General features: G+C 38.4%; 1 protein-coding gene and 1 long non-coding RNA gene across 6 annotated transcripts in view; one reads left to right on the top strand and one right to left on the bottom strand.

The window, feature by feature from the left end:
• Positions 1–22,517, top strand: part of LOC140519285 (uncharacterized) — a 93,176-nt gene that overhangs the window by 19,950 nt on the left and 50,709 nt on the right. For both annotated transcript variants that reach the window (XR_011972153.1, XR_011972154.1), the window contains one exon: positions 21,722–21,887. This is a non-coding gene — a long non-coding RNA (uncharacterized lncRNA). The remainder of the gene's footprint in view (positions 1–21,721; positions 21,888–22,517) is intronic.
• ABCC12 (ATP binding cassette subfamily C member 12) overlaps positions 1–22,517 on the bottom strand; it is a 73,168-nt gene that overhangs the window by 5,986 nt on the left and 44,665 nt on the right. For 3 of the 4 annotated variants that reach the window (XM_072632145.1, XM_072632144.1, XM_072632143.1), the window contains 5 exons: positions 21,692–21,829; positions 18,044–18,230; positions 1,984–2,073; positions 1,667–1,856; positions 1,038–1,197 (listed from right to left, as the gene is read on the bottom strand). In XM_072632145.1, coding sequence (XP_072488246.1) covers positions 1,038–1,197; positions 1,667–1,856; positions 1,984–2,073; positions 18,044–18,230; positions 21,692–21,829 — 765 coding nt within the window. The remainder of the gene's footprint in view (positions 1–1,037; positions 1,198–1,666; positions 1,857–1,983; positions 2,074–18,043; positions 18,231–21,691; positions 21,830–22,517) is intronic. The other variant, XM_072632146.1, reaches the window with a different exon arrangement.

The following is a 22,517-nucleotide window of genomic DNA, read 5'->3' on the forward strand; positions in this document are numbered from 1 at the left end:
AACTTTTGAGAGTCCTTTGGACAACAAGAAGATCAAATCAGTCAAGACTTAAAGAAACAAATTCAGATTTTTCACTGGAAGATCAAATACTCAAGCTGAGCATAAATACTTTGACCATATAATGAGAAGACTGAAAAAGACCCTGATGTTGGGAAAGATTCAAAGCAAAAGGAAAAGGGTACAGCAGAGGATAAGATGGATAGATAATATCATGGAAACAACAAATATGAACTTGGACAGATTTTAAGAAATAGTGGAGGATAAAAGGGCCTGACATGCTATAGTCCATGGGGTCACGAAGAGTCAGACATGAATAAACAAGTGGACAACAATATGTACTAGGCATTATGCTAAGCACCAAGGATATAACAAAAGCTCCCCCTGCCAGAAAAAAGAAAAACCCGTGCACATGTCCCCTTCTCTCAAGGACCATTCTAATGGAGACAACATGTAAAGATCTAGATACATACAACATATTCAGAGCATAGATGATCTGTTAAAGGAAGGCATTACATCATTCAGTCAGGGAGTAATCCTGGATCAGGTCCTCTCCAGTGTCATACAGCTCATTGCCATTCCAATATACTAAATGGTGCCTAAAGTGAGCTTAAAAAAATTAATGACTTCTCAAGGAGGTCAGCTTCTTTCTTTCTCCCTGGGAGTGAACATATCAATAATGATTACTCAGCAATAATAGTATTCACCATACTAGTCAAAACAGCTTTGCCTCTGTTATCTTATTTTACCCCAACGTTGGATTAAGGGGGATACAGTGGGCTGTGGATTGTTCTCCCTGGATCCGCTAATGGCAATGTCTGGCTGATTCTGTGCAGGTTATAGGATTTGGTCCTTCCTAGGAAAGCATGCCATACTTACCAATGATTCACTAAAAGACAGTTCCCAGCGGTTCTCCTGACTTCCACTGAAATGACGCTTCCACTCAGACCGCTTCCCCTTACCCTGGGGGACCTGATAAGTTCCTGGCCAGTCTGGTTTCACTATCTGAGAATATGAGTGTGCAATATAAAAACAGCTACCTTACTGTACCTACAAACAGGACAGGATCCTGGGGGATTACAGAGAGCTTGGTTCTGAGAGCTTCCAAGCCAATGGTGCGGATGTCAACATCATCAATGAAAATCGTGCCAGCAGTCGGCTCTACGAGGCGAAACAAGGCCATTCCTAATGAAGATTTGCCTGGGGAAGAGGAAAAGTTGCAAAACAGATAGTTGGATTCCCATCGTATTTGAACATTTAAGAAGGAGAGTGGTTTTAAAAATGATGCCTTGGTACAGCAACAAGGTCAGAAAACAGTTCCTAGTCCAGGGGATGCAGTCAGAAGCCATAAAGCAATTAACTTGTGTGCCATTAGTTCCGGGATAATTAGCAGGCATTTCTTCCAAGCTCTATGTACTAAGTAAGATAGTCTGTAATATTAATTTATAGGAAAGGAGTAAATAGGTAGACATAAACATACATATGCTACAGCTTCAGACAGTGGTATGTATGTTGGCACTTCATGTATATGTGTATGCATGTGTGTATATGTATACATATACAGAAAGAAAGAGAGCCAACACACACCATCGTCCATAATTATAGCAGTAGCATAGCCAAGCTCTAGCAGAATAGACCAGAAGTAAATAAAAATCATGATTGGTCTCACCAGAACCAGTCCTTCCAACGATGCCAATGGTCTGTCCACTTTGGATAGTCAGATTTAACCCACTGAGGACAAGAGGGGTATTTTCCCTGTATTTCATCTGGTAATCTTTGAATGTGATTTCCCCTCGTTTTGGCCACTCTTTGGGGCAACTCACTGATCTGAAGGAATCAGTAGACTCAGGAATGCAGGTCTAGGATGCAGAATAATTAACCAACTAGTAAACACTGGACAAAGGTGCAAATGATATGAATACAGGCATTCCTGTGAATATTAAACATTTTCTCACTTTTGAGCACTTATTGCAAATGATTTCTTACCGAGATATATTCCCTTAGTAGTTCCACAGAGGTAAATTTGGCTTGTGTCTCTGTACCTGTTCTTACACAGACTTGTAGGAGTCCACTTAACTATTGAAAGGGACAAATTGTCACAATTAGCATATTATTTCCTGATTTCAGTGACTTTGATCATTTTTTAGGGCAATAAATGTATTATCATTATAGCTACACTTCTGAGAAGCCAAAATAATGAGAACTACATTTTCAGATCTACTCCCAGGAGTTAAGATATTCTTGTTGTGATGTTTTCCCTTTAAACACTTCCTTTGTATCTAGAAATAAATGGTAATTACATTTTTTTCACTGGCACTCCAGATGGCTGGAATCATCCCACTCCACCACCATTTGATCACACACAGCTTTCTTCATTCCAGTTCTCTGGAACTGTGATGAAGTGGAACTGTTCTGTGAGCCCATGCTGGGGACCAGCTCCTTGTTCCCACCTGGTGGTGTGCTGCTTCATCGAATCCCACCTGAACTAATTCTATATCGTCTCAGAGAATACTAAAGCCACTAGAAAGGACCTCTTACATAATTTAAGCTAATCTCCCTGCTCCTCCATTTTATATACAAAACAGTGGCTTAGAAAGGTGAGGTGATTTTCCCAAGATCCCTTAGTAAATTAGTGGCAGGGTCAGGATTATGGCTCAAGGTTTCCCGACTTCCAGCTCACTAAATCAAAATCTCTCTTCCTCTCTTTCTCCTGTCCTACTTCCTATTGCCCCTCTCCAGCTCCTCCCAACTCTAAAGTCTGGTAAAGGACTCTAAAATTCTTCCTGATACCTCACCCTCAAAAATGTGAATTTGATTCTGCCAGTCCAGACAGTATGGTACATTTCATTATAGGAAGAATAATTAGTGAATTCTGATTTAAATTGGAGTTTAGTATTCCTATTTATATTTGTGTCTTTTTAAAAATATCATTAGAAGGCAACAGCAGATGTTGTGGCCCAATCCATTCATTTTATAGATGAGTAAACTAATAGATGATGAAGAGGAAACAGAACTAGTGGGTTTTTTACTAACATTTATTTCTGTTCTCATTGATCTTTGTACTGAAGAAAAAGAAGCATACACACAGCTAACAGGTTGAATTCAGTAAGATAAGACTCTATTCAACTGCACTTATTGAAGTTCAAGTCAAGTTCAAGGCCTGCTTAAAACTACATCCCAGGGTTTTAAAAGAAATGACTGATTGCAGAGCAAATGTTATTTCAATGATCTCTGAAAAATAGACTGGAAATGAGTAAATGTCTCAATTTTTTTTAAAAAAGAGTATAAAGACTTTAAGTAGTTGGTATACCCAGCCCTAGTCTCTCTTCTGAGCAACAGTCCTACATCTCTTATTGCCTTTTGGACATCTTGAACTGAATATTCCAAAGGAATTGCAAACTCAGCATGTCTAAAACAGAATTCATTATCTATGTCCCCTCTACCAATATCCTCCTTTCTCTGCCACACTTTCCTTTTACTGTTGAAAGCACCACTATACAACCAGTCTCTAAGGCTTACAGCTTGAAGTATCATCCTCAACTCCTCACTCTTACCCCACTTGTTTTTTCTTCCTTCATAGCAGCTGTGGTATATATTCCCTCCTTTCAACTGTCCCAGTCACAACCTTAGTTCTAGCTCTCAAAACTTCTCATCTGGACCATTGCAATATCCTAACTGGTCTTCCTGCATCAAGTCTTTTCCCACTCCAACCCATCTGCCACTTTGCTGCCAAGGTGATTTTTTGAAAGGTTGGTCTGTATGGGTGGTTGGCTGCTATCCTTTATCCTCAAAGAGGACCAAAATGCCATCACTATGTTAAGAGTCAAGTTACAGTGCATCCAGTTGTGGCCAACCAAACCAATATAAACTCAGAATATTCTACACAGGTTGAGCTGAATAATCCATGTGAACATTTTGGGGTGGATTCTCTAAATTGGAACATCTCATTTTCTTTTGAGCTACTTTATAGCATGTAGGTCTGTAACTACCTTGCTCAATGAGTTCCAGTGACTCCCTATTGCCTCCAGGATCCAATCTAACCCCCTTTATTTGGCACTGAAAGCTCCTAAAGCCTTGTCCTTTTTGAACTTTCCAAGTCTTTTTATATTTTCCTGCTTCTTTTGTGTTTTACAGTCCAGCCACACTGGCCTGTGAACTATTCTTCAAATATGGCACTGGCTGTCTCCCATACCTGGAATGTTCTATCACCTTACCTCTGCCTCTTTCCCTAGCTTTCAAAACTCAGCTCAGATGACACCTTACCTAATCCACCCAACTGTTAATGCCTTTGCCTCCCAGATTACTTTTCATCTACTCTGTTGTATATCTTTAACTTACCTTGCTATTTATGTGTGGTTTCCCCTTTTAGAATATGAAATTTCTTGATGGGAGGGATTGTTTTTGCCTTTCTTTGTATCTCCAGTGCTTAGCACAGGAATAAATGGTTTAATGAATGCTTGTTGACTGACTAACAGATTGCATAGAAGGTACCAACCTGCATTGATAAAGGAAATAACTTACCAAGAACTCCCTATACCAGTTAAGTTTTAATTACACTTCCTGTCCACAAACTTAATACCTAAATTTCTGTGAGTAATTTTCCCTTTTTAGGCCTTAGTTTCCTCCTCTCTAAAGTAAACAGATTAGAATAGGTTATCTCTAATGATAATTTCCTATAAAAATACCAAAGGAGACATGGTAGAGTAGGACCAAAGCTACCTAACACGTCAGGCAGGGACAGGCTTAAGACTTCTTAAAGCAACTATAACTATGGGCTCCAAAACTATGGAGTAAGTAGGAGAAAATCTCCTGGGGTGAATGGAGTCTCAAATACTTTCATTCCAAAGTCAATGCAAAGTCAGTGCAAAGTCTTCTGCAAGTGCTAAACATGGTAAGCACTTTACACACACCAAGGCCTGACCCACAGTATCCTCTGTGAAGGCAACTCACCACAAAATAAGTTGACTAATTGAATGACCAACAATAAAAGTATTAAGTGCTTAATATGTAACAAAGCACTGTACTAAGTACTGGGAATACAAGTTTTGAAAAATAAAACAGTCCCTAGACTCAAGGAGCTCACATTCTTATGAGAGAGACAACACAAATGAAAAGTTTCAGGTACAAGTGAGAGGGAAAGGTTCCATTGTCTTTGGAGTGCAGCAGCAAGGCAGATGGCAATGCCTCTTCTTTAACGTTATTTTCACTGATAAAATCCTATCAGTTTCTGATGTTGAACTAGGTTGGACAGTTGGACCCTGTGACCTAACCCTTTTATTCCATCCATACTTAAGTCTACAAATACACAGTTAGGGCCTGAGATAATTTAGTCCATTTTTATCTAAGTTTAAAAGTGTTATAATTCTTAGACATTACTTTTTTCTTTCATTTCCTAACCAACCTTAACCCCTCCTCAACTCTTTAGACTGGCTTTTAGACTAATACCTATGGTCTGAGAATCTCAAGAATCTTACTCAAACCAATTTTTCTTTTCTCCATGATGCTGTTGACCATCCTCTGCTTTAAATTCTCCACATTTTTTACTTCTATAGTAACAATATAGGACAGTATACTAGCCTCATTCTTCTTCAGTTGTTCCTTCTGTGTTTCTTTCACTGTCTTCTTCCTTCTCTGTTCTAACTATGAGTTTCTCCCACTAACTAGTCCTAAACTTGCTTTTCTCTCAACAATTTCTCCTTTATAAAGGCCATTCACTTCCTTCGCTTCAACTAGGCCCTCTAACTGAATGACTTAAAAGCTGTATTTTCTTATCTGTTTCATTCAGCAAATATTCATTAAGCACTTTTTGTGTGCAGAGTGTAGTGATGGGGGATAGAGAGAAAATGTAATTGAAACAGCCCTTGGTCCTCTTGAAACATACAGGCTCATACTGAGATAAGATACAAACTAATTCACAATTATATATAACATGGAAGCATGTTCTTTTTTAAAAATTTAGTAAAATGGAAAACTTCAAGAAATATTTTTTTTCTCTAAAGACTTTTCCAAACACTGGGAAAATCTCCTTGGAAAAATAAATGATAAGAGTGGCAACAAAAAGGCTTTTCTTGGTGAAATCTGCTCAAGACAGGTGACTGGTCTTGTTCACATTATTATCTCTTCCCATCCTTCTATTGAGAAAAGATGAAGATAATGATAGAAAAGAGGAGGTTCTTTGTTTGACTCCAGGAATGAAGGGAATGGGCACCTTCTTATGGTCACAATACAAATGAAGAGTTTTGGGTACAAGTGAGAGCGCAGCATGGGTACTCAACAGCTTCTGAAATGTTAACCCAGAATTGTAATGTTACATAGTGATTTCCTTGGTCTAGGTTCCTACTGTTACCCAAAATATTCTTGGGGCAGGGTAACATTTCCTCAGGAATGTGCTGGCCTCATTCTTATGTCAAGCCTAAATAAGTTTCTCTGCAACTTTTACCCATTGTTCTTAGTTCTCTCAGCAAATACTCCGGTGGATCCATGATCTTGTGAACTGTGATTTGATCTCCAATGATGCAGACCACTGTTCACTCATGTTTGCTCATTCTGTGTAGCAGAGGTGTCAAGTGTATGCTTGAACCAAATTAAAATGCCATTGGGACATGTTTAACAAGATAAGTAAAAATACAATATGACACAGTGTTAATTTGTGGTTTTCTAAGTCAACAATTGGCTCTCAGGGATCCATTTCTATGGGAGTCTGATACCATTGGTATACAGCACCATGCTAGTCATATGTTGTGAGCTCACCTCAGAAATTCTTCCAAACATGCTGGGTGCCTTCTCTACTTTTTTCTGACGCTATAAAGATACTAGTGAAGTATCTATGTTATACTTCATTAGTATGCTACTAATTAGTGTACTTCATTAGTATACTACTAACATACTACATTATACTAAGGAAGTATCTATTAGTATAGCATACTAATGAAGTAGCTAGCTATCCTTTATTTTCATTCTTTCACCACGTGAACAGCCCCTATTTTTTTCCCTCATGTTTCTCTGATGATATTACAGTTTTTCTTTGTACTTCCTTGCTCATAATAAGTCATATTCACCTAGAAGTAACCTTCATGGTTGCTGTTATTATTCAGTTGCTTCAGTTCTGTCTGGCTCTTCATGACCCTATTTGGGATTTTCTTGGCAAAGATACTAGAGCAGCTTACCATCTCCTTCTCCAACTCATTTTGCAGATGAGGAAACTGAGGCAAACAGAGTTAAGTGACGTGCCCAGGATCACTCAGCTAGTAAGTGTCTAAGGTCAGATTTGAACTTAGGAAAACGAGTCTTCCTGACTTTGGGTCCAGCACTTACATTTATTGTGCCACCTGGCTGCTCCCTTTTACCTACCATTTCCCATGCAGATAGACATTTGGAATTGTTAAAAGAACCTTACAATTTCTTTGACAATTCAGGCTGCTGTCTTCCTCATGTTCAATCCTTGACCCAAGCATTGTCCATTTTCAATATGTTAAGATGGCATAAAAGTTCCTAGAGGGATCCAGTTGTCTCACATCCTGTGATGTTCTAAAAGGACTTTTGATAGAACAATAACCAAGAAGACCAAAGAGAAACACCAGTAAGCTGCTCCTCCATCTAGTCTAGAATTTTGCAAGAAGACAACCATAAGCCTGCAGGCATTCAGAGAGGAGACATGGTGAGGGAAGCACAAGTCAGAATGAGTCTCAGGTAAAGAGGACCAGAAGCCAAGGGGATCTCAGCTCAAGCTCAAGGAGCAGCAGAAGGGCATAGAATCAGCCAGTAGGCTACTCAAGAGAGAGACAGGACCTGTTCACGCACATGTCCCTAGAGACACTAAAGAAGGCTTCAAGCCAGCATTTCCTTGAAACCACAGGGCCAGTGCTATGCCAGGGCAGTCACCAGAGGAGACGGGGGACAGGTCTCCAAGAGACCAAGACTCCTGTGAGAGCCACAGCCAGTGCAACACTTGGAGATGTCTATTCCAAGGAATCTTTCAAGATACTCAAGACCAACTCAGTTTCTGATTTGGTCTTGGTAGGGCCACACTAGGAGATAGAACCACTTCCAGGTTGGAGACAGTATAAGAGAGATAAAAGAGAAAAAGTAAAGATTAATACCCATGTTGTGATACCAGGAGATAGGGCAAGAAGCCAGAGGTTATGACAGAGGGTGGCACCTAGTTCCAGCTACCTCATCCAGACATCAATTAGGTCTGATGCCCAGACTGCAGAGGAGATAGTACCAAAGTCTGCCCACGTCATGTAAAAGTGTGGCACACAGTTTCAACTTCCAGGACAGAGGCTGGATATACATATGTATACATGTGTTTGTATGTAGAAAAGTCAGAATATATTAAAAACATAGTATAAGTTGAGAAGCCCAAGAAACAAACCAAGAGGAAGGCAACTTCACAGTTATTGCTTGTCCTTCATTCTCAAAGAGGACCAGTGACATCTTGAGGGTGATATCTTGACTTGCATGTAAATTTGATTTAAGTGAGGCAGAGATGTGCAAAGTTATCAGCATCACTTGCTCCTCCAGGGTCTTGCAAGTTCAGTGGCAAGAAAAGAGTCAAGTCAACTGGCCATGGCTAGGGATGCAGTAGGCAACCTTGATGTTTCTAAATTAAGTTCTTTCTCAGTAAATACAAATAAAGCCTCAGAGGAAAGAATTTGGCCACAGTTCTCCATGAGTGGCTGAAAGAAATTAAGCAAATGCTAAAAGTGAAAGTAGAAATGAAATTAAACCTCTTAAGGAAAAAGTTTGAAGGAGAACAAAGAACTTAGAACAGAAGTGGAAAACCTTCTCCAAGTAATGGACTCTATGAAAAAAATAGAATGGAGCAAATGTAACCCAAAGATTCTATGAGACAAGAAATATTAGTACAAAGTTTAAAGAATGAGAAAATTGAAACATATTTGGTATCAAAAATAGCTGACCTGAAAAACCTAACAAGAGAGATAATTTAAGAATTGTCAGACTCCCTGAAAATCATAACCAAACAAAGAACCTGGATGTCATATTTCAAGATGTAACAAAACTGCCCAGATCTATTAGAACCAGCAGGCAAAGTGAAAATAGAATGAATTCACTAGTCACTCCCTGAAAGAAACCCCAAACTAAATCCCACCTCCAGGAACATCATTGCCAAAATCCAGAGCTTCTAAGTTAAAAACACTGCAAATAAGCAGAAAAGAAAGAATTCTGGTACCAATAAATCAGTTAGGCCCACAGAAAGACTTGGCAACAACTGCTATAAAAGGAGATGTGCTCTTGGAATGTGTTATCATTTTAGTCATGTCTGACTCTTCGTGACCCCCCTTGGGGTTTTCTTGGCAAAGACACTGCAATGGTTTGCCATGTCCTCCAGATCATTTTACAGATGAGAAAACTAAGGCAAACAAGGTTAAGTGACTTCCCCGGGGTCACATAACTAGTGTCTGAGGCCAGATATATACTTAAGAAAGTGAAGCTGCCTAATTCGAGACCCAGCCATGTATCCATTGCACCACCTAGCTGGTCTTGGAATATGTTATTCCAAATAGCAAAAGATAAAGACTTCACAATCCAAGTACAACCTATCATGAAAAACTACAAGGGGAAAAATAGACCCTTAATAAAAAAAACCCTTGTAACCATTATTGATGAAAAGATTAGTGCTGAGTAGTACCTTTGAAATAAAAACATGAAAGACAAAAGAAATTTTGAAAGGCGGATGCCTTCAACAATTAGAAGAGGCTAATTCTAATGTAGTGCTTACTTCAAAAGAAGAGACATGTGTCTCTTCAAAGTTTCATTGTCTGCAAAAATTACAAAGGTTTCTGCAAAGATTTCTGCAAAGAAAAACAAATGGAAGATCTGGTTTTGAGAGAGGAAATAAAGGGGAGGAAGGCATATACTAGTGAAAAATGAGCAAGATGGTATTTTGTAATTTCTCGTAGTGGAGATAAGTGAGAAGAGTATACAAACATGGAGGGAGTGGGGATGGGTTTTATTGTATCATTTATTTTGTTAAATATTTTCTGATTACATTGTAATCTGGTTTGGTTACAGATGGCAGGCTTCATGTTTTATACCTCTGTTCTAAATCACTGTTCCCCTTGGCTACCGTATCTTGGCTTGGCATAAAGTCAGGGGTTAGCTGACTAAAGCACTGACAATTCTATTTCTTGATCCCATAACACCTTGATATCACCCTGAACCATTTCTTCCTCTCCTTCAGTCTCCAATGAACAACGAGTCTTTCTTATCTCCAAGACCAAATCCTTTTCTCTTAATCACCTCTCTCCTGTCCCTTCCAGTAGATTGTTCCCACTGTCCTCACTTTCTCTCAAATCTTCAGTCTCTTTCTATTGGTTCTTCCTACTGCCCCCAAACAGGTCTCAGTCTTTCCTCATCCTTAAAAAAAACAACCCTCATTAGATCCCACCATCTTTGCTACCTGTCATTCTATATCTTTCCTTTTTCTCAGCCAAATTCTTTGACAAAGCCATTTACACACCAAACCTCCACTTCCTATCCTCTCATTCTCTTATGCCTTGTAATCTGTCTTATGACTTTGTCATTCAACTGAAACTGCTCTCCAAAGTTATTGGTGATCTCTTAATTAACAAAGGTAATGAACTTTTCTCAGTGATCATTCTTTTAAACCTCTCACAGCATTTAACGCTGTTCATCACAATTTCCTCCTAGATACTCTCCTCTCAATTTTCATGACACTGCTGTCTCCTACTTCTCCTCCTACCTATTGCAATACTTTTCAGTCTCCTTTACTGATTCGTCATTTATGTCATGCCCGGTAAGGTAGGCATGGTCCCTCTTTCTTTCGCTTGGTGACCTTATCAGAAATCATGGATTCAGTTACAGTCTCTATGCAGATGACTCATAGATCTATATATTATCTGTCATTAATAATAATCTATTACCTTAATAGCTCTCCTGACTTCCAGTCTTAAATTACAAACTTCCCAATGGACATTTCAAGCTGGATATCTGATAGGCATCTCAAACTCAGTATGTCCAAAACAGTTCACTATATTTCTTCAAAATCTGCCCGTCTTTGGAATTTTCCTATTACTATTGAGGGTATCATCATCTTCCCATTTATCTAGGCTTGCAACTTTTGTGTTATCTTCAATTTCTCCCTGTCTTTCATCCTACATATCTAATCAGCTGGCGAATCTTGTTATCTCTATCCCCACAGAAACTGCAGAAGTCCCCTTCTCCCTACTTATAGATATACCACCTTAGTGGAGTTCCTCATCATCTCTTGCCTGGATTACTGCAATAATTTTGTCTTCCTACCTCAACCTTTTCCTCTACTACAGTCTGTCCTCCACATAGGTGCCAAAGTGATTTTCTGTTCACATTGTTCTCCCCAATCAATAAAAATCACCTCTGGGATCAAATATCATTTAGCATTTTGGTCCCTTCGCAAGGTGATCCCTTTCTGCCTTTGCTTTCTCCTTAAATATTTCTCCTAACCCTTCTGTGATCCAGTCATACTAGCACATCTGCCTTTCTGCACATATAACACTGTCATCCCCGTACCTTTGTACTGGCTATCCTTCATTCCTAGATTACATTTCCTTCTTGCCTCTACCTCTTGGATTAATTAAGAATTAAATTCTGAATTCTCCATTAAGATTTAATTCAAGCAATACTTTCTACAGGAATCTTTCCTGATACTTCCAGTTGCTAGTTCATGCCCACCCAAAACTACCTTGTATTTATTTTGTACACATTATATAATGCATATACTATATGTCCCAAGTTCTTTGGACTTTAAGTTCTTAGTGGGCAAAATTATTTCAGGCTGTCTTTGTATTCACACTACTTAGCACAATACCTAGCATACAGTAAGCATTTAATGAATGTGTGTTGATTGATTGCTCTTTGAACTCCTTTGATCTGTTATTAGATTTGATTTATAGTCGCTGAACTTCTGTATAAAATTATTATAATTGGTGTTGTTGTCTTTCCTCCTGTCCACATTCCATTTTTTGGCATAACTTATTTTAAATATATCAAGTTCAAGTTGTTTTAATTATGTGCCATTTTTTTCTCATTTTTATTCAAGTTTTATATTCATTTTTATCATTGCTGTAACAAATCAGATATGCCTAGAAGCTGATTCAGGACTGACTCCTACATCAGTAATGAGTCATTTACTGACTCTTAAAATATAATCACTTTCATTTTTTATGTTATGTGGTGGTCACCAGCACCAGCACCTTCCAGCTCTTTTCTGAAAATATTCATGATATAGAGGTATAAGGCTTCTGTGTAGTTTACAAGGCTTTGGTCTTTTGCATTACTTATTCTTGGCCAATATTTTCCAATATATTTTTCACCATTCTTGGCTTGTTACTCTGGGAGAGTCTTACCAAATTCTTCACAGACTTCCTCTATGTCTTCTTTCTTTGCAGCCAATGTTAGTTCATAAGCTGCAGTTCTTCAGGGGGTAGTATTTCCGTAAAAATATTTTCATCAGCACTGCAATAAAAGGATGTGTCCCATGAAATGATGCTTCCTGTTGCCTTGTGTCCATGAGAAAACCAGTCCTGTCAATTTCTTTATTTGCCTTCATGAGAAGAACCTGTGACACAACCTTCCATTACATTACAAATTTCTTCTTTTTTTCTGATTAAACATCTGAGGACATTATAAAAACTGACACAATTCAGCTCTTCCATTAGTATATCCACTTGTTGATTGGACAAGGACACCAAATTTGGAATATCAACAGCTAAGTTAATTTTTTTAGATGGTCTGAAAACTTTGTGATTTTTAGCACCCCCTTCCTCCCTTCTCACCATGGAGCCAGTCATAGCAGAAGCAAAAGAAAATCACACAAGACTAAGGGCCATTTTGTATTTTTCATCTTTCATGGATGATCATGGCCATTCCTAGTTGTACCAAGCCAAGAAAACAAAATTTTAAAAAAAGAAAGAAAATGAACATTTCCAGCATTCTTGCCCTTTAGGTTTCTGTAGAGGGTTACCATATCCATTTTTCCCCTGCAAATTTACCTTTTTCCAAGTTCAATTTTCCTAATGACTTTGTCTAGTACCTGTTCAGTTCATTTTATCAGGCTAATAGACTAAATTGCCCATCTATCCATCTAGATGGATAGAACTCCTGGCCTGGAATTAGGAAGACTTGAGTTCCAACCCAGCCTCAGACACTTGCTACCTGTGTGACTCTGTGCAAGTCACTCTATTTTCCTCTATTTCTTCACCTGTCAGATGAGTATAACAATACCTTCCAGGGTTGTTGTGAGTTTCAAATGAAATAATAATTGCAAAGTGCTTATCACAAGGTCTGGTATGTAGTGAGCACTTTATAAATATTATCTATTCTTATTATTTCAACAAATTAAAAGTACCTTCTATGTTCAAGGCACTGCATTAGACTGGCAAATGCAAAGGCAAAAATTAAATAGTTCTTGCAATCAAAGGGCGTATATTCTACTTGTGGGAGCAATATGTGCAGCAATAGTGTCAAATTCAAATAAAATTGATCCCTGTACTGTGTATTGACTTAAAAAAGCACAAATTAACATTATCTACATTGTATTTTTACTTATTTTTGTTAAACATTTGTCAGGTACATTTCAATCTGGTTTCAGCCACACTAGGGAGTTAAAGACATTGACACCTGTGATATACACAGATAAGCAAATATAAAACAGTTTAAGGAGGGAGAGAGTATCAGCTGTCAAGAAAGGCTTCCTGATGTGGGAGATACAGAAACTTAGTCCTGAAGGAAAGAAAAGATTCTTTCCATTGGTGATAAGGAGGGAGTACTTTCCAGATATGAGGAACTACATTGGCAAATGCATGGAGGTGGAATATGAAACACTGAGTTTGGTAAACAGCAGTACAGGCTGATCAGATCATAAAGCATGGGAAGTAACAGTAGAGCAAAGCTGGACAGATTGAGGACTTTAAGCACCAATGTTTCAGACTAGAGGAAGTGGGAAGTCATTGAAAGTGTCTGAATGGTGCAATGTTATGCATGGTCAGATGTGTCTTGGGAGGTTTATTTTACTAGTTGTGTTGAAGTTAGAGTAGAGGGGGAAGAGGAAAGTTAAGAGATTAACTAAGAGGCTGTTAAAGTAGTCCAGGTGAGAGGTGGAGGAGCCCTAGACTAAGACAGTAGATGTTTGAATGAAGAGGTGGGGGGCAACTGTGAAAGATTTTCTAGAGGTTAAATTCAGAAAGATTCAGCAACTGATTTAATGTGGAGGAAAGAGGGAGACAAAGAGTCAGTGATGACTTTGAGGATATGAACGTGGGTGACTGAGGTAATAGCAGAGCCCTTGACAAAAATAGGGCAATTTTGAGAAAGGACAAGTTTAGGGGGAAAGATAATGGCAGTCCCAGTTTATATATGTTAAGTTTGAAATTATAAAGGGAAACACTAACTGTAAAAACAGTTAGTGATATGGACCTGGTGTTCAGGAGGAAAACTGAATGGCATAATAAAGTATAGAATATTAAGTTCCTTGAGTTTTTGTCTCTGTATACCTATACCTAGCATATAGTAGATGCTTGATAAATGTTTGTTGAATTCAATTAAATTGAATGGTTTTCAGTCCCCTTACCATCCTGGTCACCCTCAACTGGATGTCTCATAACTTGTCGTTGTCTTTTCTAGACTGTAGTACCCAGAGCTGAATACAGTACTCCACCTATGGCTTGAAAGAACAGATGGCAGCGGACTATCACCTTCCCTGTTCTATCATTATTCCTCACGTAAAGATCACCTTGGCTTTTTCTAGCTTATATGTCATACAGTTCACTCACTTTGAGCTTGTGGTCTACTAAAACCCCCAGATCTTTTTCACAGAACCTCTAGACAGCACATCATCTTACACTTGAGAAATTAATTTTCTTTTTACCTCAAGTGAGAGACTTTATATTTATTGTTCTTGTATTTATCTTATTAGAACATACTCTGACTTGTCAGAATTTTTTATGATTCTATCATCTGTTAGCTCTCCTTCCTGGCTTTACATCTACTGCGCATTTGCTAAGCATGCCAACTGTGCCTTCATCAAAGCCTGATAACTGATAAAAATGTTAAATACCACAAATAAGTCATTGAGATGCCCTAGTAGAGACCTCTCTCCAAATAACGAGTTTTGGGGTCCAATCATTCAACCAGTTCTGAATACATCTAATTATACTATCCAATAGCCCACTTTTCTTCATCTTATCACAAGGAAAGAGTGAGATAATTTTGTGTAATGTTTTGCTGATAAATTTAGGTATACTGTATTCATGGCATTTCCCAATAAAGAAAGAGAGGAAAGAAGAAAGGAAGGAAAGGGAGTGGGAGGGGCTAATGGTCATGACCTATTCTTGATAGTTATATCTGCTTTATTTATCACTACCTCCCCTGTTCAAATGCTCAAAAAAATTCTTTTAATAAGACAATATAGAATTTTGCCAAGAAGTGAAGTCATCATTACAAGCCAATGGCTTATAGACTCTACCCTCTCTGCTTGAAAAAGCAATCGGTATATTTGCCCTTCTCTTGACCTGTAGCACCTCCCCAGTTGATGCCAATATTTCATGGGTCATTGGCAATGCCTCTGTAATCACATCTATTAGTTCTTTTAGAATCCTGCTATGTAGTTTGTTTCGATCTGTTCATTTAAACTAATTAAGAGTAGTTAGGTGATCTCTTATTATCTCCTCACTTATCTTGGGTTTCAAAAATCCCTGTTAACCATTTTATTATTTTCTTCTTAGTCTGAAGATCCTTAGCGGGCAACACAAGCAAAATTAGATTTGAGTAGTTTTTCCTTCTTTATCTAGTGCCTTTTCCATTATTCCAACCCCACCTGTTTTAGTAGCAGTCCCATTCCTTCTTTGATCTTCCTATTAACTCCACCATCACTAAAATAAAAATAAAAAGCATCTTTCTGCTACCAGCATTCCCTATCAACACTAGCTCATTCTTAGTCCAAGTGATTCTATTTTTTTAGTTCCTTGATATGATTCTTTATTCATCTGCCTTTACATGATCTTACTTTCATCTTCTATGTGTCTTTTAAAAAAACCTAACATGGCTGATGAGTTCCTTGTGTATCCACAGGACATGCCTTTTCTGACAGTGTCCTCTTTTCTTGCCTATTAGAATTGTTTGTCTTTGTATCTTCAGAGTCGCCCTGAGAATTCCTATTGGGATAACTTTTCCTGTGAGGTTTTATGCCAAGGGATCCTATCTATCCATTCTCTTATCCTTTGACATCTATTTTATTAAAATCTTGGGTGCATATATGACAATGTCAAAATTTCCTCTCTATTACAAATTCTAAGATGGAATGATCAGTTCATCACAAAATTACCCTCATTTCTGCTTCAGCAAGTAATTATCCATTATTTTTCCAAATCAGAGCTTTTTCCCTCATGTCTCAGATTTTTTCATCTTTTTCCATTTCTACTTCAATAATCCAAATACAGGCCATTATCACTGTACATTGAGATTTCTGCGGTAGTTTCCTAAACGATGTTTTCTTTCCTCTCCAGTCCACATTCTCTATAGCCACCAGATTCAACTTCCTAAAACTTCATTTTGAATGAATTGTTGATGCACAAGAATCTAAAATAGCTGTACGTTGCTTATTACATCAAGCTCATTACTCTGACAAATCTTTAATTTGGTCCCACATTCTCCAACCAGTTTCCTATTTTTTCCCAAGATGAACACTGATCTATCTGGTAATGAAAATGCGTTTATTGTTCCCTTCCCACCTGAACTGAAAAAGATTAATTCTCATTATTTGGCTCATGCTGTACATCTACTGCTTACACATACGTTGTCCCCTTTATCTTTGCCAATCCAATTCCTATTCATTCTTCAAGGTTCATCTCACATCTCCTTTCTCCATTTGATAAGCATGCCACTTATGCTTTCATTCAAATCATTGATAAAAATGATGGGATGAATCAAGTCTTTCTTGATTATTACAACTCAGAAAAATCTTCTCCTCTTAAGAATTTCAATAGGATACATAGTATGTACCTTGCCAACTAGCACTCAGTTATACTTTCTAAGTTATTTATGTATGTATAAGCAAGTATATGTAAAAATATTCAGTTGTATTTATACACATGCATATATGTACACACATGCATATATGTATGCACATATGGATGTGTATACATATATGTGTGTATCCACATGTTTTTCTTTTTACTAAATTACAAGTACCTCAAGGACAGAGGTTATATTCTACTTTTTTGGTATTCCTACACAGTAGGCTCTTGAGAAATACTGATTTCATTGTCTTCTGTGATTTCAATTTTAGTTAAATTCTTATACTGGTAGAGTAGATGGAGTGTTGGACCTGGAGTCAGGAAGATCTGGGTTCAAATGTGACCTGAGACACTTACTAGCTATGTGACTCTGGCAAATCACTTAACCTTTGCTTGCTTCAGTTTTCTCAAATACAAAATCAATATAATAATAACATCTATCTCGCCTAGTTGTTGGGAGGATCAAATGAGATAATATTTGTAAAGCACTTTAATACAGTGCTTGTTTAATACAGTAGTCCCTTAATAAATTTGTCTCCTTCCTTATTTCTTTCTTTCCTCCTACCTTCCCTTCCTCCCTCCCTTCCTTCCTTTTTTTTCTCCTTTATTCTGTCACTTTGACAAAACCAAGAATTTAAGGTCAATTTTCAACCTCTTACAAGTTTCAAGTACTTTTTTAAAAAAGGAATTCTTAATTAAATCAGCAAGCAAAGCAAAAAGGAAGCATTTCCATAGATTTCAGCAAGTGTGAAACTTATTGTTACTTTGTGGCAATGCAAAGATGATCCTTTTTGGAAAACTAATGATATTAATAGAAAACCTGGATTTGACAGGATTGGGGGATACCACTTTTGAACCAATGAAAGGAGACAACTGAGCATCAGTGAACTGAGCCCATTTCCTTAAGCAAGAACAATTGTGGGTATCAGGCAAAGGGACAAGTGTGACAAAGAACCTTCTCTATCTTTCTGTATCTCAAAGAATCTAATACCCATCTTCAGGTCAGATGTTACCTGGATGATGTAGGTCAAAGATAAGCCTTTGGATGAAGCACTGACTGAAGAGTAACTCAGAGCCACCAGTGTAGCCACAATGAAAGTGACCAAATTCATGAGGATATCTGTTCTCAGTGCAAACCACCGGAGCGCACAATTGAAATACAGGAGGTGACTAGAATTCTCATCATTTAATATCTTAAACCTGAAATACAGAAAATTTAGATAAAGAGGAGCCTGAGATAGATAACTTAGGTTATTTAAACATACTTTAAAAAAAAACCTGCAAACAGATGCTTAAAAAAGACTAGGACAATAAAGTATTTCATGGTGCCCGACCAAAGTGCAGCAGTTAGCTATCTTTTTGTCATCAGGGCTATCCAAAAGTGGAACAGGCTGCTTGGGGAGATGCTGGGCTCCCCCACTGTAGTTTTCATGTGGATATTGATTGTAGAGGGAAATTCATCTAGTATGTAGTCCATGTTAGATAGGCTCTAAAAGTCCCTTCCAACTCTAAGAATCTGTGATTCCATTTCTATGCTTTTTAAAATCTTTAGACCATGCTGAGTTTTTGTTAACACATATTGTGAGAAAGCCCATCCTTCTAAAAAAATAATGCTGTCATATAATGTAGGCAGCCATCAATTCCACATGTTTTTAAGTATCCCCAGACTGGTCTTTTGACTAGCTTTGCAGTGACTGCCTCTTTTCTAGCTTATTTTCTCCATTGTTTAGTAAAAAAAAAATCTTCCAACAGCCATGATGTTTCTTTTGTACTGATACAAATTCCAAAACTTCAGTTGACAGACTAGGAAGTTAGAGGCATTATTTTTATGGTTAGTTTCACAAGATACAGAATCACCATCTGGGGTTCGAATTGAGAATATTTCCTGATGTAGCTTATTAGAATTAGAATTCAAACCCCTTGAGAGGTTTATGATATGAGATAAATTATTGACAAGAGAACTCATCAGTCAGTATTTATTGGGAAGGTATGGAGGGGCATGGTATTCTTTAAGGCTCTTTCATGAGAAAACTTGGCAGAAAATTTTTTTAGGAGGTCAAGGGTTTATCGTAAGTATTTGACGTGAATGATTGTAAGGACAACGGCCCCACTGCCTGTGGAAACACTGGACTATTTGAGAAAATAGTGACCCAGTCACTTAGCATTGCCCCAGGCTGTCATTTAATCCCTGAGGCAGGGGTTTTGGGGGCATGTGCTATACAAGTGCTACAGAAGGTCAAAGCCCTTTGCACAGATAGAAGTGAAGAACTGTTTTAGGCCCTACCGCCAAGCCTGGTGATACGTGCCTGTAATCCTGGCCTTGGGGAAAGCTGAAGCTTGGCTGATCCCTTGAACCTGGTGTCTACACAAAGTGGCTGGGGCCACCAGATTGTCTAGAAAGGGGTGGGGGTTGTGGATGGCAAACTGACCCAGTCTGAAAATAGAGCAGGTCAAAGTTAATCAGAATGGGACCAGGACAAAATACAGCCTCTGTACATCCAGCCTAAGTGAGATAGGGAGACCCAGGCTTTATACAATTTTTAAAATAAATTAATTTTTTAAAAAATTTAAGGCTGTATGGTAATATCTTTAACCAAATTGATGGTGCATAATAGCAGCTGTGGTGAAAATTTCAGTTTCATCTTAGTTTTAAAATCTAGGATAAAAGACAATTAGAATCAGGATTTGAAATAGGTTAGGCCTTTAAGAAATGAATCTTTGGTCTGTGTGGAGGTTGCCAGTAAATGAACTTCCTACTGAGGAAGTTCAGGAGTAATCAGTAATAAACCTTATAATTTAGTGATTTTCAACTGTCAGTTAATACATATCTCTTTTGCAATTTTTTTATGGGTTCACAAAACTTTGGCCGTTGAAAGTCCTTATTCTTAAAAAAAAAAAAACCCTGATAATGTGGATACTTTGCGCCCCTTTCACCCTCCTGGTTTCTGGTTCTTCCCCTCCCTTACCCCCATACCAGCTTAAATATGAAGTATTGAGGCTCAGGGTGGGGAGGGGTTGAGCATTTTGCAGAAGAAAATACTGATATCATATGGAGTCTAATTTATTGTTTAGGAAGGGAAACATTACTTTAAGCCCCTTCTGCAGGAGCCCCCAACACACAGGAAAAAAGGCTGTTTCTCAGGGTACTCATCTTCAACCCTTTGGGAAATTCAGGATTAAAAGCATTTTATGGTTATAAAGAAACTTCTGGATTAAATGGAAGAATCTTCAAGAATCTGAAAGATTTGGTTTGTATGGAAGCATTTCATCTCTGTGTGAGGCAGTAAGTTAACTTCAATACACTTAGTATTCTCTTTGAAGAACTCATGTCATCTAGTCCTGATTATATGTTCAGGTGATATACAGAGGTGTCTGTCTATCTCTTGCAATTTAAGGTGACACTAAACAGGGTCATTTTTCTTTAAATATCTCCCTCATTGCCTACAGCAATACCTGAACTTCCACCATTACCATTAGTAAAGAATATAATTATTTTTTATGAACATGTTGAGTTGAATTATTCTGGTTTTGAGGTCATGGGAACTATTTTATTTACCTACTGGAATTTCCTTACTTGTCCCTTGAATCACTACAAGACTGCCCTCAAGGGAATTCTTGTTTGGTGGTTGATGGACATGGGCCTGCAAGAATGAACCAATGAGCCTCACCCAGAGAGCCCAAGTTGGGAAATGCCAGGACTACATCTTGTCTAAGGTCTTCACGATGTTCTAGTCTAATCAGGCTAGATATTGGGTGAACTTTAATCTAGAATAATTTAAGGTTAAATTATATTTCTTATATGTTCTTTATTGTTCTTAACTTTGATTTATTTAGATTCATAGAATCATAGGTTTAGAACTTGGAGCTTAGATCTTAGCTCAGTGAATCAAGCTGGCTTAGGAGCCAGGAAGGCTTGGTAGGCTTGATCCCGTAATTTGGAGTTTGGGAATCAGGGGAGTTCTGTAAGGAGTGTAAGGTGAAAGAGCCATAGGGTTAAAGGCAAGGTACCTTGAGAAGAAGATCTTAAGTCAGGGAGCCCTAAAGTCCCAGGACTGGCTTTGGTATCTTTTAAAGGGATTCATTCCTGGGATAATTAAGCTTTTTTTGTCTCCCAGCTTGGTGTATTTAAATATCCCTTCCAGGGAGAGTTATAAAACTTCAGGCCTTTATCAGTTATGGCTTTGTAGATCCATTTATGAGATCACTTTATAATTTGCTCTGTAGGAGTGGGGCACAAAAGAGGGGTCAAAGTAAAGATTTGAAAACAACAGAAAGGGGAAAGAAGGGTGCTAGACTTTGAGGTAGGATGTTGTCAAAGATAAATTGCCCCAAGGACCCAGTTTCACTAAGGGCTGATTCTATGCAAGAAAAGGGCCTCCTTATTTAGATACAGTAATAGCACAGTTAAAACTTTAGACTGCCTGTGGAAACACTGGACTATTTGAGAAAATAGTGACCCAGTCACTTAGCATTGCCCCAGGCTGTCATTTAATCCCTGAGGCAGGGGTTTTGGGGGCATGTGCTATACAAGTGCTACAGAAGGTCAAAGCCCTTTGCACAGATAGAAGTGAAGAACTGAGGGGCTGAAGTGTCATGTGTTCCTATTAACAAGCTGACAGATACAATGCTGAGACCACTCCAGGGCACTGTTTGGTGCTTACTTGCTGATAAATTCTTCCTTTTTATTATAGGCATGAATGATGCCCAGACCTTGCATGGAGGAGGTGATGTGAGAGAACCAAGGAGACCGACTGATGTTTTCCACACTCTTCAGCGCTTGGATTCCTCTGTGAAAAATTCTACAAGAAAGCAGAGAAGCAAGAAAGGCTATGTGGGGGGCCACCAGGAGCATCATCAGTAAGTGACCACCACGTGGAGGAGCTCATGTTTATGTGGGGAATCCTGAGGACTAACTTATTTCAACCCCTACATTTGCAGCTAGAACTAAATTGGGACAAAAGACCCAAACCTCATCAATTCCTGTCTGAAGGAGTTGGGGATAATTTAGACAGGACCTGAATTCTAATATCCCAAGGGATTAGGCATAATTCAGGCAGGTTTGTCTTGTAGCCTGATAGCTATGGGGGGAGATGGGGGTGAAATGGGAAAGGGGAGACCTAAGCAAATTAATAGCAGACTTTGTTTCTTCAGCTATGAAATGAAAATAATGATCCTAGCAGTAGGTCTCTCATCAGATTGTCAAGGAAAATCGGTTTGTAAACCTTAAGGTGTTAATAGTTTTCAAGCATTTAGCATCATCGTAGGCTTTGGAGATAGGAGAGACCTTGGTCCTCACTTTACTGAGGGGGAAACTGAGATCAAGAGAGTGAGTTGCCCAAGATTGCCCAGCCAGCAGGTAGCAGAGTTGAGGTTCTAGCCCCAAGTCCTCTGGTTCTAAATCCAGTGCCAGGGAGTGTCCCTTGCTACAGATTAGTGTTATCTCTTCATCAAAAATGGACCTGGCAGGAACCCTTCCTTGACAAAACT

Source organism: Notamacropus eugenii, chromosome 1 (assembly GCF_028372415.1).
Source record: "Notamacropus eugenii isolate mMacEug1 chromosome 1, mMacEug1.pri_v2, whole genome shotgun sequence".
In the NCBI taxonomy this organism is placed as follows: Eukaryota; Metazoa; Chordata; class Mammalia; order Diprotodontia; family Macropodidae; genus Notamacropus; species Notamacropus eugenii.